The sequence below is a fragment of the Pygocentrus nattereri genome, chromosome 20 (genome assembly GCF_015220715.1).
Source record: "Pygocentrus nattereri isolate fPygNat1 chromosome 20, fPygNat1.pri, whole genome shotgun sequence".
NCBI lineage: Eukaryota > Metazoa > Chordata > Actinopteri > Characiformes > Serrasalmidae > Pygocentrus > Pygocentrus nattereri.
Genome location: NC_051230.1, coordinates 18017497 through 18036836, shown reverse-complemented (window position 1 = coordinate 18036836; position 19340 = coordinate 18017497). Strand labels below are relative to the sequence as shown.

Sequence of the window (19340 nt, the reverse complement as noted above, 5' to 3'; positions counted from 1 at the left end):
TAGTACCAAAACCTAGTATGCTTTATCTTCTGTGACGTGCTCACAATACCTTTGTTTTTAAGCAGAGAGCAAGCACTTAATGTACCTTTTATAACTGCACCTTTTATAACTGCACCTTTTATAATGGCTCAAGGTGAGTTATACAACAGCACAAAACACAGACGCTCCCAAAATAACCTGGATTTTCACACCTCATTGTAGCTGATATGTCTTGTATTCACCAAGTCTTTCCTTAAGATCAAGTTAATAGAAAACGTTTGTCCGCAGGCATCCATGCAGGTGGCAGGGCATGAAGATAGATCGAGGGCTGGATAGACCAAAGCCCTCTGAGTCTGTTAGATAACAGACAAAGCTTTTATTATAGAAACAGTAACCCTATGAGATTGTTCTCCCTCACATTAAACTGGAACTGAACTTCTGTGCTGGGAACAGAGCTGGAACATGTTCTGGAGTGCACGTACCCTGCAAAATGAACAGTGAAAAAGAGGTAGCAGCTGGACTCGAACTCTCACCCCAAGATAGAGTTAGATAGGCAGTAATCCCAGACTGCTCTTGGAGCATGCCTTCAAGAGTATTATAGTTGACCATAGAGCAAAATTCAGAAGTCTAATGGCACTAGCTATGAGAGGTACATGGACAGTATTGCAAAAAGGGGAAAAAGTCAGAGATCAAAGTCAGAGATCAACATTTGCTTTATTTCATTTCCCTTCAAAACAGCCATTAAGTACAAGTTAAGTGTTCAACATCAGAAAAAAAGCAGCAAATATTTAGACAAAAAAATCACGTAAAGGCCTCAACACCAAGTGTAATATTGAATCTATCAGTATCTAATTTGTCCACAGTTCACATTTGTTTACTGACACAGTAACTCTTCCATCCTTCTGATCCTGATCCATCCTTAAAACCAATGATTTATAGCTGCGTCCTCCCAACAAAAGCTGTTCCCAAAGCTCTCACTGACATCATGTTATCCTTCAAAGAGCAACTTTACACAAGCAACTACCCAAACACTCCTTAACTGCCTCACAAAGTTCTTGTGCATGTGCATCTAAAGTGCTAAAGAAGATATTTCTGAGGAGATTGGATATAAGATAATCCACTTGCATATAAAGCAAATGGGGTTTCAATTAAGAGATCTAAAGAAAATGGGACTCCTAACCACCATGCAAGACTAGGCAGACTAGCAAAACTGTTCCCATCAGGTAAACAGTGCTTAAAGTCTTCTTCTTTGAGAGAGAGAGAAGAAAATCAGCCTCCACTCGTGCTTCAGATCTGAAAAAATCCACAGGTGTTTCTGTCCATCTTTTCACTGTGAGAAGACAACTCAACACTGTGAGTCTGAGGGTGTGTTGCTGTCAAGAAGCCATTTCTAAGAAAAGGAAAACGACAAGCAAGAACACAGAAACATATATCTGAGCTGTGGAGTAAGGTTTTATGGACAGATTAGGGATTATTTCATTTTGTGAGAAGTAGAAAAAGCAAGTTCTAAGACTGAACTATGAAAGTGTGGAAGACATCGCTTCAGATTTCTGTGAAAAACCGAAAGCAAGTCTCCCAAAAAGAAAAATTAAAAATTATATTTAGGTGTTGAGGCTTCAGTGTTAAGCTGCTTTCTGATAAATAATTTTACTGCTTTTTCTATGTAATGTGGAGTTTTTAGATTTTTAATACATTTAGATTCAAGTAGAATATCTGCTATCAAATAAAAAATAAAAAATGTGAGTTTACAAGAGGAAACAAAACATTCTTTACTTTCAAATCAATGTAAATTCCAAGCAATTTTGTAGAATTTATATTAATTCAAGGACGTCATGACTAAGAAGTCGCAATCATGCTATGACTAGGTGGTTAGGCAGTTTAATGCCATTTCATTCTTTTGTGTCATAGTTGTATTTCAGATGGTTATGTAGGCCACTCCTAGCATATACTCATAAAAATACAGATATCAAAAAGGGTTCTGATGCCATAGAGGAACCACTTTTGGTTCCAAAGAGAACCTTTCAACGAATATAAAGAACCACTTTTGGAAAATAACATGAAAATGTAAAGAACCTCCTCATAATGCAAAAGTTCTCTATCATTACATTACATTACATTACATTACATTTAGCAGACGCTTTTATCCAAAGCGACTTACAAATAATGTGGTACATAGAACAAACATAGTCAGGCCTTAAAGGAGGCCAAGGGGTGATAGCGGGGTAGAGAAGGGAAGGAGGGCAAGAAGGAGATGAGGTTGGTAGTGGTTAGATTTGCAAGAGGCAATTAGAGCAAGTGCTCCCTAAAGAGCTCTGTCTTCAGGAGTTTCTTAAAAATAGCGAGGGACGCCCCTGCTCTGACAGTGGAAGGTAGCTTGTTCCACCATTGGGGAATCAAGTATGAGAACAGTCTCGATTGCTTTGTGTGAATGTTTGGCAAAGCTAAGCGACGTTCATTGGAGGATCGCAGCGGCCGGGCGGTGCTGTAAGCCTTTAGGAGCGAGTGCAGGTAGGAAGGAGCCTATCAATTATCAATTATCAACTATCAATTAAAGGATTTCTGTTGAACCATACATCCAAGCCAAAGACCATTTAAGAAACTTTATTGTGTGGAAATACAGGATATATTTACTGATTTAAAAACAAAAAAAAAATCATATAGTGTTTGAGTTAAAAGTGTATGAACTATTAGCAGATATAACAAAACAACAAACTGATAAAATTATGATACAAAGATTTTTTATACCAGTTTAATGATCAAAATGGCACTAAAAACCCAACCTTAGAGCATTAGAAGAGATCTGCATATGGCTTTAAAAATGTTAATCACACAATAAAGCTAGAAATATAAGAGACACAAGTGATACATTGAAGCGTAGAAAGCTATACAAAAAAGAATGCTTGTTTTTAAAGGGTTTGTGGGGCGAGGAAGTGAAGCCAATGGCGGATCTGGTGGATTAAGATGATTTGAGTGGATACAATTACTTAAAAACAAGCAAAAAGGTCTAGAAATAGATTGAACAATCTTAGAATACTCCTACAGCAATCACATAATGAGAGATATTACATACATTCTCTGTATTTAGGATGTTTTTTTTTTCCGCATTTCACAATGCAGTTAGTTGGATGACTATTATGTGCCAAATCCAGCATTTGTAGTAAAACATGGAGTGCATTTTAGCTCTTTTTGGTGGATTGTTTCTTCTTTTCTAAAACTGAAGTGAGCTAAACAAGCATTCAGGTGTGTACGGCCTTCCCAAAGATTGTAGCAATGCCCAAGCAAATTTGGCTCACATTTAATATAAAACAATATTTTACAAGAACCGCAGTTCTGAGGTTTTACAGTCAGAAAGAGCTTATAGTGGTTTCATCCATTTTACACATACAATGTATGAAATCTAGCATTCATTAGCTACAGTTTACATGAGCTAAGATGTTATTGTCACCCATATTTGAAAAGCTGAGATGTCTTCCCAACAACTGAACTGGATCCATTTTATTGAAAGAAAACAAAAACAGTTTTTAAAGAGAGCCCTTAATATTTAGGTTTCTTGGTTTAAAGGATGCTGTCTATGCGCGCACACACACACACACACACACACACACACACACACACACACACATATATATTGCTGTTGTTGGATCAAAACCTCATATCTCCAAAAGGACAAAAGAATAACTTTACAGGAGAAGGAAAAAACATACTCTACTTTTAATGTAAGTCTATGAAACCAGACGTTTTTCCAAGCAGATTTGTTTAATTTCTGTTGGTCCTTTCATCATGAAATTTATGCACCATATATAGTACCACAGGCATTTTCAAATCACCTCAAAAACTGAAAAATGACAAAAAATACAAGGTTTTGTTCTGACAGCAGCGATATATATATATTTATATAAAATTACTTACAACAATGAAAATTATAGCAACTATGTAGCCTGTATGTGTACATCTGTGTAAACCTCCATAACCTTAAGTACAAAAGCAATGTCAGCATATTTACAATAGAAAAAAAGACTAAACTAAATGGTAAAAAACAGGAAATACTGCATATACATATACAGTATTTGTGGGAAGATGTCATTTGACTTTCTGCTCCAATCACCTCTTTCTGTTTCAGAATTAATATAATTCGCGCTGATGGAGAGAGACCGTTTCCCTTTATGTCAGAATGTTGTGTAGATTAATATGTAGAGAATACAATCGATATATGAACAAACAATATGTCAGCATAGACAGCACTGCTGCGAAAGCATCGTGCTGTGTTTACACATTTATTTGCAGCTGTTTCAGGAGCCGCGTTTGATATCTAAATTCTTTATGAGATGGTCGAAGGCAGGTATCATTCTTTACAGCTTACTGAGGAAAGCACTGGTAGGATTGGTTGGCACAGTTCAGGGAGCCGTGATGTCATTCACATCATTCAGTTTCACATTGTCCTCGGTTGTCTTCTTTTTGTCTCGCACCTCGCCCTCCACATGCCAGCCCACCATCAGCTGGTACACAATGACTCCGACGATGGTACCCAGGAACGGGGCAAAGATGGGCACCAGGAACCAGCAGTTCCCTTTACTGTGGAAAAAAATAGTTTCACTTGTTAGCATTACGTTCTTTAAAGTACAGATGACATAAAGCAAGCAAGCAAAATTTATTTATATAACGCTTTTTACAACAGGTGTTGTCACAAAGCAGCTTTACAGAAAAATCAGCACTACAGAAAGAAAATCCGGGTCCAAGACCCCATGGGTGTTGCCAGTGGCAACAGTGGCAAGGAAAAACTCCCTAAGAGGAAGAAACCTTGAGAGGAACCAAGACTCAAATGGGGAACCCATCCTCCTTTGGTCGACACTGGATAGCAAACGTTGTTAGTATAAAGTATTATAGTATTATAGTACAAGGCGGGAAAACAGGTAGGCAGTGGTTAATTTGATTAGTTTATGATTTTGCAGTGGCAGCAGCAGCATCTGAGGGTGAGGATTGCACAGCGTTTGTACAGCAGGAAGCTCAATGGTGGTCAAGCCGGTCCAGCAGGCTGGCGAGCAGCGGGCACCCAATCAAGGCAGAAGAGGCAACAGCATCAGACGCACAGGAGGGCAGCTATTCAACTCGGCAAAGAAATCATAAAAAAAAAAAACACACAGAGAATCAGTTCTTTAGTGGCTGACTGATCACATATTACAGTATAAAAGAGCAGCAGAGACTCCGGCAGGTCTAGATTGTACAGGGAAAACTAATTACCAAAGGCTTGACTATACAAGTAAGCTTTTAGCCCAGACTTAAAGACAGGCTGTGTCTGATTCCCGAACATTAACAAAAAGATTATTCCAAAGCTGGTGAGCTTTGTATGAAAAAGCTCTCACCCTGAGGTAACTTTATTAATTCTAGGTACGAGTAGTGATTCAGCACCTTGTGATCTAAGTAGGCGTGATGGTTCATAGTAGGAGAGAAGTTCACTCAGGTACTGAGGGGCGAGTCCGTTTAGAGCTTCATATGTGAGTAATAGAATTTTATAATGAATGCGAAATTTAACTGGTAACCAGTGCAGCGTCGATAAAACTGGACTAATATGGTCAAACTTTCTGGTTCTTGTTAGGACCGCGGCTGCAGCGTTCTGGACTAGCTGAAGCTTGTTAAGGATTTTGCTGGAACATCCAGACAGCAGGGCATTACAGTAATCTAATGCATGAACTAGCTTTTCTGCATCCTGTAGAGATAATGCATTTCTTAATTTAGCAATATTACAGAGATGGAAGAAGCTGTTTGGGTAGTGTTTGGGTAGAAGAACAGAAGCTGTTTGGGTAGTGATATTAGTTATATGTGCGTCGAAGGACAGATCAATGTCTGTAATCACACCAAGGTTTTTTACCAGTGAGCTTGATGCAACTGAGATATTGTTAAGTTTAAGTGTTAAGTTAAACAGTTTGTTTCTAGCTGCTTTTGGACCAAGAAGCAGAACCTCTGATTTATCCTCCGAGTTAAGTAGGAGAAAGTTACTTGACATCCAGTCTTTTATGTCTTTTATACAGACCTCAATCTTGCTGTGTTTGATCAATTTATGCTGTGTTTTCTGAGGTCTTATTACTGCCAGTTTGAGTTTTGGGGATGTATCCAAGGCTAAGAGAGGAGTTTATTATTGACAGAATGGGATTGTTTATTTCTGCTCCGACAATTATTATTTTACTTGAAAATGTTGTTAAACTTAAAAAATAGAAACTCAGAGAATTCCTGTAAGAACTGAGAATACGGCCCTGGCGGCCTGTATATTGTAATTAGTGAAGAGGAATTTTTATTTATTCCTTGATATTAGGTAAAAGAACTTCAAAGAAAAGAGAATTTGAATCATACATTCTGGCTCACGGTTAAAGCTTTACTATGGATGGTTGCCATATCTCCACCCGCTTAAACTAGGATTCATAGGGACTGGGTTCTTGGGTTTTTTTTGTTTTTTTTTTCCCTAAAGAAACTTTCAATTGATGGTTCCGCGTGGAGTTCGGACCATTCCTTCAACATATGGTTTAAGGCAAGCTCAGCTTAATTTTCCAAGAAATTCAATTGAAAAGGAATTCTGGGTGGTAGGCCTGAGCCAATTGTTGATTGCATCGGGCATTGCTCACAGATTGCCTCTATTGCAATGGCTATGAATTTGGACAATTTGTAATGCCAGAAAACGCAGCATCTATGGCTTTAAGATGCACAAATGAAAAGTGTGTGTCTCAAAATCTGTGCATAGTCCATGTCCTATATCAGGACATTATACAGCAGTGCTAGGTGACTTCCTTTTATATGCGATGGTCACTCTTGCTAAACAGATAAAGCTATACTGCAACTCACCACACTCTGACCGTCTTTTATCATAAAACATTTGAAAAAAAAGAACAGGACAATTGAAATTGATTCATTACAATGAAAGAACTAAGCTTGGTATAGATTGACTTACACAAAGACTTCATAGCCCCAGCCTGCAATGGCAGTAAAAAGCCGAGGTCCCAGGTCTCTGGCTGGGTTTACAGCATAACCAGAGTTGAAGCCCATGGATAGACCAATGACAAGTACAGTGAACCCCACAGTGAAAGCCTCAAGTCCTTGTGGGATGGGGTTGTTGAAGGGGTCCACGATGGCCAGGACACAAACTATCAGTGCAGCTGTGCCGATCAGCTGCAAAAGAAAAATAATAACAGTCAGTGAGCCAAAGTTGGACAGTTGCAAAGTTATATGTGTTTAACTATTTTCACTTGTATCTTTTTTGATTGCCCTGAGAAGGGCAGGGCAATCACAAGGTGGAACTGAGCTAAGCTATATACCAGGCATCCAGAGCAGAGCTAGACTAATTGCCAGGTCTGAACTCTGCAGCGCTATACGTTCAGCACTTTGCACACAAAGAATGAGACAGTTGTAAACATTCAATTAATTTCTACTTCAGACCCAAAACTTCTAACTGAAAAGGTAGGACACTGTGCTCCCCTTACTCTGACATCATTTCACTTGTATCACTCTAATAACTTATGATACAAGAGGCTGTATTGTTGCAATCACTAACCTGATCAAAAAATCCATTGACAATACTCAGATGCTCGCCGGGGTAGGTAGCGAAAATTCCAACAGGTAATTCTTTATGTGTGTGTTCATATGTCACCAGAGCATCTTTAAAAAACAGGATAAAATAAATTAAAAACAACATTTCATAAACAAAACTGTCTTAGAACAAACTTCTATTTTGCCAGGTTATTTTCCTGATACTTGCCATGGTACATGCCAAAGATGATACCAGCACCCAAAAAGGCACCAAGGGTCTGGAAGAGAAAGTACACAGGGAACTTCCTCCATTTTTCCCTCCCAAGGAGGCAGAGGGCAAAGGTGACAGCTGGGTTTAGATGGCCTCCTGTGGGGTTGGCAAAAGTTGTCAAAGTGAATGATAAAAACATTCCAGAAGCAATAAGAAAAAGACCATGCCTTACACAGCTTAGTGTTCAATTTTAGCAGGGTTTAGGTACCTGAGACCTGTCCACACACCAGGATTCCGAGAGTGGCCGCGAATCCGAAGGCTAAGTTCACACCTAGGAAGATGCCGTGCTTTTCGTCGCTAAGCTTTAGCTGAGCCACCGAACCACAGCCAAACATCTACAGATAGAAGAAAGGCAAAACCAGACAAAACAACATGAGCTCCACTGCACATAGGCTGCATTTAGAAAGGCTGTATTTGTGCACTCATATGTGGTCTTTGCAGAAGGAAGCGTCCAGACCCACAATAATGCGTTTCATAGTTGGATAATGCTATGTTATGTGTGCACAGGAATGCAATGAACAAAACTTGCAGAGGAAGAATGTCAACAGAGAGAAGATCCACATGGCTGATATGGCTGATAAAACCTCTGGAAGCGACCCTTCCTACTACTGCTGTACCTGAATTAGTTGCTATTCTTGAATGGAGATATGCAGTTATCATGCATGTCAAACCACTTGCATAATAAATTATAACTAGGTTATAATAAAAAAGTTATATAATTGGAATTAGATTCCTTCTTGTCTCCTAAAAGATCCACTTGTGTTAATTGTGTGGGTTTATGTACCAAAAACATACAGGGCATACAGGGCAGTGAAAAATGGTGATGTAAAAATGTACATTTTCCAATGTCTGTATATTTTTATAGAATTACACAGGAAGCTTTTGTTGTGCAACATTGATGATGGACACATGTACATGACCTCCGTTCTGATTGGCTGCCCTGTATTGTGCCTCATTCAAAAGCAGTCCAAGCTAAAACTTGCTTCAGCATAAATGGGTGGGGCTAAGCTGCTAGGCTGAGTAAGTAGATGATGTCACAAAAACAGTTCATTTTAAATGCAACTTAGTGTCCATATTTGGAATGTTTGGGCCGGGTAGTGAAAGGTCTGCTATTAAGCCTTACATGGCCATGGGGCCACCGTCTAAAGTCTTATTATACACTTCTATAACTTAAGAATAGCTCAACCTGTTTACATTGAAGTTCCCGTCGTTACTGAATGATAGGCCTTAATATGTAGGCCTGGGACAACAACTCTTTATTTCCAACAGGTAAGAAAAAAGATAGATACTTGTTTGTCGGGAGTTTACTTTACTTTTGTGAGTTTAACCTGAAGTGAGTCACTTGTCTCATCTTTAACTGAGAAGCTTTTGACAACTCTGGCAAACCACTTTTCTCCAGCTTCCAAGAGCTTGAAGTAGTATGCCAGATTCTTCTTCTGGCTTGTATCAGACCTAGGGGGAACAAGGTGGTCCATGGAGTTTGTTTGATCCAAGTTTATGTCAAAGAACAGAATGTTCCATCTTAAACAGCAGGTATGGAGCCTTAGATCTTATGGGCTGATCAAAGCGTTCCGTACTTTGGGTTCTCAGGATCAGATTTACTTCACCTCAAACTTTACATGTTTTAGCACTTGCTGGACCTCATTTGTGCTTCATGTGATCATCAAGACACAAGGTACTTAACAGCCACATTTCACAACAGGAAGTGCAGCTCTGACACTCTGTCCCTGATAGGAGGAAGACAGAGGAAGGTTTGTTCGGCCTGGTTTAGACAATGTAGTATCCAATGACTGTAGCAGTGTAGCAGGAAGAGGTTTGAACTGAGAGCTATTTTCTCATTTTCATGCTAAGGTGGTGGTAAACAATTGCAAGGCATAGAGGAACTGCAAAGGTGTGACATTTCTGAAGCCACTTTATAATGTGGTAGAGCGAGCATTACTTTGAACACATGCTCTAATTGTCCTGTTTTAATGCTACAGATTCAGATTCTCTCCTCTGAACCCCCATAACAAAAAAAGCTAAGCGATCTAGCTAGCCAATGTAGATATTTACATTGGGCTCATTTTAGGCTTCTATTATTGTTAGCAAAACTAACTAATTAATCATTTTAAACTTGTAGAAACAAGATTACCAAGAAGAACTATTTTGGTATATGAAAAGCTCATGTTGTTGCTACAGCAGCTAACATTTTTTACATGATGTCAGATCAATCAACCCATGTTATATGTATGACTGCTCTGACAATGGATTTGTGGGCCGAGATTCAATATTTTTCAGGTACATATCCTACAGTGCAATACATTAATGTTTATGAAATGTAAAAATTGACACAAATCTACTAGGATTAGCATTATGGAGATGTGTACCATTTATTTGTGAAGTTATGAATGCAGGAAAGCAAATAAAATATAGATATTTTAGCCCAGTAGCCCAGCCTAAACATTCTGCTCTACTGGAACATAATAAATATGTAATCAAATACTGGTTCAAAAATCAAATGTAGACATCTGCCTAATGTTGCAGTTTTTAAGCAGTCATCTGACAATATGGTTGTGACATTATTGCGTATGTACTGCCCCATTTCTGCACAAAAACAAACACAAAAGCTAAATTTTGAAAAGTATTGGGGACATGCTCTACACCCTACCCCCACCCCACCCTGCCCCTAAATGAAAACTATACCAATAAGCACTTAAGCCCTGTTAAAAAACTAAATTGTTTCAATTGTGTGTATTGAATATCACTTCAGATACCTTTGGTGCCAAATGTAATTAACTGGTTCATGTTTCAGTTCCAGAAAAATCCTTTAATTGTTCAAATGTGAAGAAACACTTCTTAAGGAATGTTGCCAGGGCCAAGCACTTTGCTATCTATTTCATGTGCCTTTACTGCATGCCACTAAGCACAGGGTTATGGAGATATGTGGAAATAAATCTATTTATTTTGTATATATAATCTGCACAATGCCCACTTTCACTAGCAGAAATGACCTTCCTCAGATAAGCCACCCTGGTTAGGCCATGGATGACGCCTTAATTGCCACATTTGAGTAGACGATTGTGCACACCAACGCACAAACAAAGACAGACTGTTCATTGGCACTGCAGAGGTGTTTGATGGCAGTGTGAGCACTCTTTCACCTTTCCGAACCATCTCAAGTTGTAATGGCATTAAGTGCTGCTTATCTCGAGGCCTCTTGACAAACAACTACCACAAAAGTCCTTTTCACTTTAATTTCCTACCTACTTATATATGTCTTTCAGTGAGTAATATTTTTAATGCTTTACACAGCTTTCAGTTTAGCTGTTGATTAAAAACTTTATTTGAGTTCAAATATTTTGTTGGAATTGATGCTGGTGGGTCTGTCATGTTCATTTTATTGTAAATGCCTCTAATCATATTTACTCCTACATGAAAGCTATACATTGTTGTAGTATCCTAACATTTTTAATTTCTCTTAAATTCTTACATGCTTGAATTTCTTATCCCTTCCAGTACTGATCTTGTGTGGTGGGAGAGAATGTGCCCATGCTGTTTGCAAGAACTCACTAATTTATGCTCCCACAGTGTGATGCAAGCCACATAATGTTCCATTCATATACATTACATAATATTCCACTGATATAGGACTGCAAAACACCTGTAACCAATACACAGGGTGTGGTGCTCTCATTTATGGCACCCTGATGTATTGCATCATTGCTTTTTGCAGTTATTTAGTAGAATGACAGAATCATGATTGCTCATTTAATCATTCCTGAGTTTTGTTTTGGTCCCCCAGAAGTCATTGAGAAAGCAACAGGACCACACACGTTGGTACAAATTCAGGAGTTATACAAATGCAATCATGTAAACTGGGACTTATTTTTTCTGAAAAAATATCTGTAGGGACAGGAAACATTTTCTGTTTGAATGCATAAGCTGTCTGTGCACCACTCTGTTTGGAAAAACCTGCTACAGCTGCAACACCAGGACAATGCTGTTTGAAGTTAGACCACAGTTCTCTTTCTTAAAGCTGCACTATGTAAGATTTGGAGATTTGGAAACCTCTGGTGGAAATGTATAATTGTGTGCAATCACACATTTTTGCATGCAAAAAAATGCTTTCTATCTGCGTAGATGAATCTGATGATTAAAATGTGTGGAAAAATTATTTTAATAAGATTATATTTATAAGTATTAGTATTTCATGATTTCCAGGGTGACTTAAGTGTATGCACTATACTTTAGGGTTTTTTGCATATTTAGTTGTTTTTTCTGCCTCAGTAATGCTAATTATTTCAATTTTAATGAAAGATATTTGCACACATTCATCAATAATTTGTATATATACTTATCAATAAGCTTTCTTTGCTGCATACTGTGCCATCTATTCAAATGTTTTTTTTTTTTTATATCATTATATATGGGCGGCACGGTGATGCTTCACAGCGAGAAGGGTCTGGGTTCGATTCCCCGGCCGGGTGGCCTCGGTCCTTTCTGTGTGGAGTGACTGCTGGGATAGCCTCCAGCAGCCCCCCGCGACCCTGAAATGGTTTAGAAAAGAATTATTTATCCCCAAAATATCCAAGGTAAATAGTGTTTGAAAACTGCCCTGAAAAGCCTCCTACTTTTGGCCCCAGACTCATATTTAATGTCAATCCTCACTCCACCTATTTTGGCACCACCCAGTACCACACATTCCTTTAGCTCTGCTCTCCACCATATACAACACTCAATAAAGTTAGCAAACTTCGTCTTTGTGAAACGACACCATCCATCACAAATATACCAAGGAGAAATGAGCGCAAATGCCTTTTAGGAATGTTCTGTCAGAGACACCTACAGTGTCCCGGATGCAGATTAACCTCTAGTCACTGCAGAGTCAAGATTAATGTTGCACTTTGTTCCAAGACTAGGTTTAACCTATGTCCAGAAAACCACCTGTGACTGTGTAGGGGACACTCCCCTTGTGCACATTCACGAGTCGCTGGCTCAGTTAGTGTGCAGCCATGTGTCTTATTGCATGGTGATTGATTAGAACCCATTTGCTGCAAATACAATAGCTATATCTGCACTGTAGACATCACGGGTAGGAACACAAATCTGAGTCAGTACTGTAGTTACTCTACAGTAAACCCTGTAACAACAAACCACTATGAATTACCTTGTTTACATCTCAACCATTGAATTGTACAGATTTTGCAGATATTCTGCTAATTTTCTTTTCCTAGAACCAAGGAAGCACCATTGGAACCTTTATTTTTAAGAGAACATAAAAAGGCAAGATTCTCAAAGACATTACAGTACAGTACAGTTCCTGTCCGGCACCACTGTGCGTCAACAAAGGGAAGTTTGCTAATGGGGAACCTTGCTGTCCAATTTAGAACTGCTCATTTTATTCACAGTCCTGGTAGATGGGAAATGGGAGGGCACATACAGGTAATAACACTTGCTAAATGATTTCATCCATGTCATTAGTGAGCTTGCTTCTTATCTAGAGCCTTCCAGTTTTAACAGTGGGCGAAAGGATAGAAAGCTGAAGGGTGTTTTCTGTTGTTTTTTATGGAGGCATGCCAAGAGCCTGTATTTATGCATCTCAGAAAGCACAATGAGATTCTATCGCTGCTCTATTCAAGTTAGAGCTCCAGCACTGCTCATGCTGTCACACTGTATACAGGTCTATTGCGTGTGCATAGCGGCAGACACAGGTTCAGTCTCAAAAAATAATATAAAATTAATTCAAGAGGAGCAGATTTTTTATCCTACAGATTTTAATTCTTAGCTATGATGTTGTCAATATTGACAACCACTCTGCATTTGAATAGATTAACCTTGGATTAGGTAAATGAGCTCTGAAGCAGCTGTACAGTGGACAGGCTGAAGTGGATGCTCTCATGATCAGCTAATGTTTTTAAGGGCTAATAGGCAAATTGCAGGCTGATTTCATTCTCAATTAACACATCCAAATCCTAGAATCACTCATTGGCTCTTCATTTTTAAGCACATCTATCCTCTGCATTCAACATTTATGGTAAATGTTTCCTTATATAAACAACGCTCACTTGCTTGCATACACTTGCATTTATCTAACAAGACCAAGTAATTAAAATTAAAGGTGCCACAAAATGTTCTGTCACAAAAGAACTACTTTTTGTTTTCGGAAGAGATTTGGATGGTTCTTTAAAGATGCATATAATGATTCTACAACAATTAGGTTTTTTCCTAGATCCATACACCAAAGCCAAAAACCATTTAGGAACCTTGTTAAAAGCCTAGGTGCCTGTCTCATCTCTGTAAAACAAAGATCCTGAAACATTTTATTTGCAGTGGAAAAACCACTTTTTGTTCCCTAAATATCTTTTGAACCCTTTTTTAAAATGAAATGTCTAAGTGTGAAGAACCTTTAAAGTTAAAGTTTAAAGAACTTCCACATAATGGAAACATTCTAGGAAGAACCCTTAAATTGGTGAGTTAAAATTTCTTTTTACTTTTAAAAGGTTCTTCACTCTTAAAAATCTCATTTTTAAACATGGTTCTTAAGGGAACCAAAAGTGGTTCTTCTCTGGAACCTTTTTTAAAAGGGTAGGTCCATGTAGAATCTCAGGGTATCCATGTGGCTTCCACTTTTTGCACACTTTCTAAGTTATTTAACTTCTAAATCACTACATGTAAATGGATGTATAAAGTTTAAAAATGGCTACAATGAAAAGGTTCTTAGCCCAAATGTTCATAAAAAAAACATAGAACCAAAAGAACAGGTGGCCACTTACCACCAGGATGAGGGTGCCCAAGCATTCTGCAAGTCCTTGACGCAGCAGCTTGTTGCGAATCTGCAAGCTACGGGACAGCTTATCCAGGAAAATCTTCTGCTTGCCCATCTTTCAGCTGAGCTGAAGCTCTTCTCCTGACCGTTAGTGAGAGCTACAGAGAGGAATGTGCAGAGTGATGCCCTTCCATGCTCTATATACACTGCAAGACTGAGGCCAACGCCTCAGCCGGCTCTCACAGCCAGCCTCCACACACACCCCTGCACCACAATGGCCCTGCCCATCAAACCATCCAAAGATATTATGCCTTCTGTTTCAAGTGCAGACTTGCAGGCATATGCTCCCTTCCTGACTTATCATCAACCATCATTCATTTACTCATGCTGAAACCCTAAAGGCAGTCACTCTTTCAAGAAGACACTTTCTTCTAGGAAATTTCCAAAAGCTGTGTGAAGAAACTTCCATACGCTTTGATGAAGGAGTGTGTTACAAGATATGCAGACAGCACCACAAACTCGAGTTAAAGACAGTTGATATCCTTGACTCTAGCTCCACTGGTCAAATTACATATTTTGTTGATTTTTTAAGTGAAAAAAAGTGAACATATCCATACATTTTAATGCACAATTATTTACAGAATTCAACATATTGAGGAGGAATAAAATATGGTCTATGCAAAGGCTTTGTCTCATTTAATATGGTATGTGCTAAGCTCAGAAAAAATAGAAAGTGTACACTAAAATTTGCCAAGAACTGCCATATTTAAGTTTGAAAAACATATTTATAAATGAATACTTGAATATTCCTAAACATGTTATGCCAGTAATACAAGATGACATGAGAATATTACAAAGTGAAAGATGTTTTTTGTATTGAAATAAGTGGCCTTAAACTAAAATGATGGACATTTGCTGTGTTTATAATACAGTTGTTAAGTTTTTTTCTCAATTAATGGATAAGTCAGAGACTTAGACGAACACTATACATCATTTATGTATACCATATTATATACTATAAGGTCCAAAAGTCTATAGTATAAGGTCTATATATAAGGTCCAAAAGTCTGAATCTGCACTGAAAGTCTGTTTTTTTAAACCTGGAAATAAACAACAGAAAGTTTTAGAGTTTTGAAAAAATGAAAACAAAGAACAGTTATGAAAATGTAAAAGAAAATATTCAAGATTCTGCACTATTTTCTGGTAACCATTCAAATTTAAATTTAAATGCAAATTTGTAACACTGAGCATGTTGTGTCCTTTGTACATTGAGATCAGATTATTTTAGGTTTATATTTCCACTGAAGTTGGAAGGTGGATTTTATCTACTGATTGATCTACAGATTTGCATGAAAAAGTCATCAGAAGGAACACAAGGAATGTGTAACCTTATCACAAGTAAGCCAGAGTCATTTTGGAAAGAAGCATTGTGAACTGTTGTGAAGTAAAACTGGAATCTTTTGGCCACAATCACAGAAGAAAGGAGCAGAATTGGATTAAAGGAACTGTTAAGTGTGGGTGTTTTACGTTTTATGCTTTAGGGTTATGTGGCAACCAGTGACGCAAGAAGTGATTCTGGCAGCCAGTGATGCAGGGTTCCACAGAATGTGACACAGTCAGCAATCAGCTGGAAAGAGGCCAGTTTCAACCAGATTATAATCCAAGATGTACCTCAAATCTACCATGAACTACTGCAAGAAATGCAAGCCAAAGCTTTTGGAATGACCTTCACAGTCCCCTGTGGTCAGCTGTCACAGTCAGCTGACTGAATATTGTTAAAATTTGTGGATAGGTCTTAAAGAGCCCATTTCTTACATTTTATCTTTCCCCCCTGAGGTTCTTTTATAAAGTTTGTATGGTTTTATGTACCAGAATCAGTTCTAGTTCATTTGTACCAAGACCATGTTCCAATCTTTCATAATCCCTTGCAATTTAATGGGCTGTTGTCACTGTGACAGCCCCCTCACAAGTATAGCCCCATGAGTGGTATTTGCTGTGGCCAGCCAGAAGGTTCAGTTTTAAATGCTGATGCAACAATCTGCAACACAAATAAAATAAACAAATTAAACAGTGCTGATAGCCATCCATTATCATCCAGCCTCTAATAGTCACAACACTTGTGAAACAATTGCAACTGATATGTAAAGGCCTTTTTTCTTTGATTGGCTGACCACTCTGAGTGAAAACACTCTTTCTAACCACAACACAAGTGGACAGGGACCTCTGTAGTTTAAATAGGCAGATGTATATAAATTAGCCTTTTTAGCTGCTCACAAGAACAGTGAAATCAAAATTCATGGACTGGGGAGTGAATGAAATGTCTTAAAACTTTAACACTGTTCACATTGTACATCAAATTCATAGCAAAAGAAGCAAAACTTGTTTTTCTATAATATGGGCTGTTTGACGATGCTGTGCATGCAAAAGAGCCCAAGGATATCACAGAACTAGAGGGATTCGTCAAAAAAGAGTGGCTAAAAAAGTCCTAAAACAAGAATATTTTGAAGATTTCTTTTGAAATATTTTACTACAGATTGTGTTTACATCTTTTCACTTAAATCAACAAAATGTGTAATTTGGCCAAACTTTGGCGTACATGCCTTTCAAATCATCTTGAGCTCACCTTGCACTGCACAGCATGTTGAAAGTGCTGTTACAGAAAGTGACAATAATGACCGTTTTCCAGTAAAGTGTGTTTAGTTACTGTACTCTCCCTGCAGCTCTTCATATTTGAACATGCTGTCAGATGACCCTGCAGAAATCTCAAGGTTGCAACATGTCAGAGTATTTTTAAAGGCATGGTGAATTAAAAGCTTTCGAGACTTGTTTCTTCAAATAGCGCCTCAGGCCCTCCGTTTTCTTTTGACTGAATTGTGTCAGGGAGAAAAAGAGAAAAGGTGGATGGCGGGATGGTCTCCGTTTTCATGTGTGAACATGAAATGGAGGGAGTTTGAACAGCTTTGAATGAATTGATGAGCAGGAACTTATCCTATGGTTGTCTGTGGGAGGAGTGTAGAAGGGAAGGAACTGTTCTGGTTAGCCCCAATCTATTAGTCAGAAGATAGTGATCATAGCAGAAAATATCATTATTTCTAAGGTGGAAGGGATGTGGTATAAGATTACATACAACAGGCAGTTCTGATAGCACAGTCTGGTGGGTTCACAAGCATTGTACATGCACTCAAAAAGGTGTTGTTTAACTTACCCAGGGGTGATTGCTGCACTAAGCTGAGGTAAGCAGCCACTAAGGGCCCCCATGGACCAAAGACCCCATGAAAATAAAAATTATATATAGCATATGAGGTATATATATCAGATATATCATATAATATATATAAATAGAAATAGAAATATAAATACATTTCTAAAATGCACATTATTTGCAATTGTAATGGTTATTTTCTGTAATTTCAATGCAGCCCACACCCATTTCACCCCCCCCCCCCATTAGATAATAGACTATTTCATTCCTTATATGATAACACAACTGTGTAAAACAGACTGCAGTTCTGCAGTGTAACTTGTGGATATTAAACAAACAACAAAATCTAATCTAAATATGAAAAATATATAAGTGCAGCAGAGAAATGCAAAAACAGGATGGAAAGCAAAATGTTTGGTGCTACCCTTTTAAACATAAGTTTCTTTTTTCAAACTTTGTCCATTTCTACCACCCTAGTGACCATTTAAGACTTTTTCTGAGGGAGCACAAATGCAAGATAAGACAATACTGTGCACATTGGATGCCATACAACATCCAGAAATGCTGCTGACTTCTTTGTGATCTGAAATGGATTGATGCACAGTGGAAATGTCAGTTGTGGTCTAACGAGCCAAACATGGAAAGCAATGTCCATTATTTATGGCAATAATAGATATTGTGTTCTTTGGGCTGTGTCTGTCTGTCTGCCCTGCGATGGACTGGCGACCTGTCCAGGGTGTATCCTGCCTTCCGCCCGAAGACTGCTGGGAAATGGATGGATGGATGGATGGTGTTCTTTGGGCTAAAGAAGCAAACTTTACCAGTGTAAAGTTCAAAGGCCAGAGCCTGATATGGTAGTATGAGTGGTATTGTTGCCCATGGCCTGAGTAACTAACAAATCTGTGAAGGCAATATGAACACTGAAAGATATAAACACATTCTGGAGCAACATATGCTGCCTTTTAGACATCGTCTTCTTCAGGAACAAACATGCTTTATTTACAACGGCAAGCCACATTCTGCACATGTTACAATAGCATTGCTGCATAATCAGAGTGAAGCGGGGCTAGATTGACCTACCTGCAGTCTAGACCTGCCTCCCATTGAAAATCCATATGCATTATGAAGCACACAACACAATAAATGCCATGTATGGTTGTACAGCTGAAGACTTGTACATACAACAGAATAAAAAAATTAACTTTCAAAAGTAGATCAGTTGGTGTTTTTTGCCCCCAAGTAGTTATAAGGTGTTGTTAAAAGGAAAAGTGGTGTAACATATTGGTAAACATGCTTGTGTCAAATTCATCAGGTAAAACATTAAACATATTGTTTTCAGTTGACAACAGATTAAACCAGATTTGTTAATCACTGCTGTCTTTTTTTACTAGCATTTCACTTTCTGTACCAACTTTTCAGCATTTAGGTTTGACACCGGTATGGAAGGAAGCCTCCTTTTGGCAGGGTTTGCTCTGCTCAGTAGCGTATATAATGCCAGACAGTGATGAGTTATGGGGGTTCTTGATTTTTGTGGCAGATACATCACAGCATATAAACTTGTACTCTGAAAAATATGTACCAAACAAGGTTTTTTGGTGTGATGAACAACGAATAGAACAACTACTGTTTTG

The 19340-nt window shown here is 38.3% G+C and overlaps 1 protein-coding gene across 1 annotated transcript; it reads right to left on the bottom strand.

Moving 5' to 3' along the window:
* Positions 1-3791: 3791 nt before the first annotated feature.
* Positions 3792-14705, bottom strand: aqp3a (aquaporin 3a). Its single transcript, XM_017695551.2, has 6 exons — positions 14515-14705; positions 7971-8097; positions 7721-7858; positions 7517-7620; positions 6917-7134; positions 3792-4551 (listed from the first exon to the last, which is right to left on the bottom strand). The coding sequence occupies exons 1-6, from the start codon at positions 14620-14622 to the stop codon at positions 4374-4376; spliced, it is 873 nt and encodes a 290-aa protein (XP_017551040.1). The 5' UTR covers positions 14623-14705; the 3' UTR covers positions 3792-4373.
* Positions 14706-19340: the final 4635 nt, after the last annotated feature.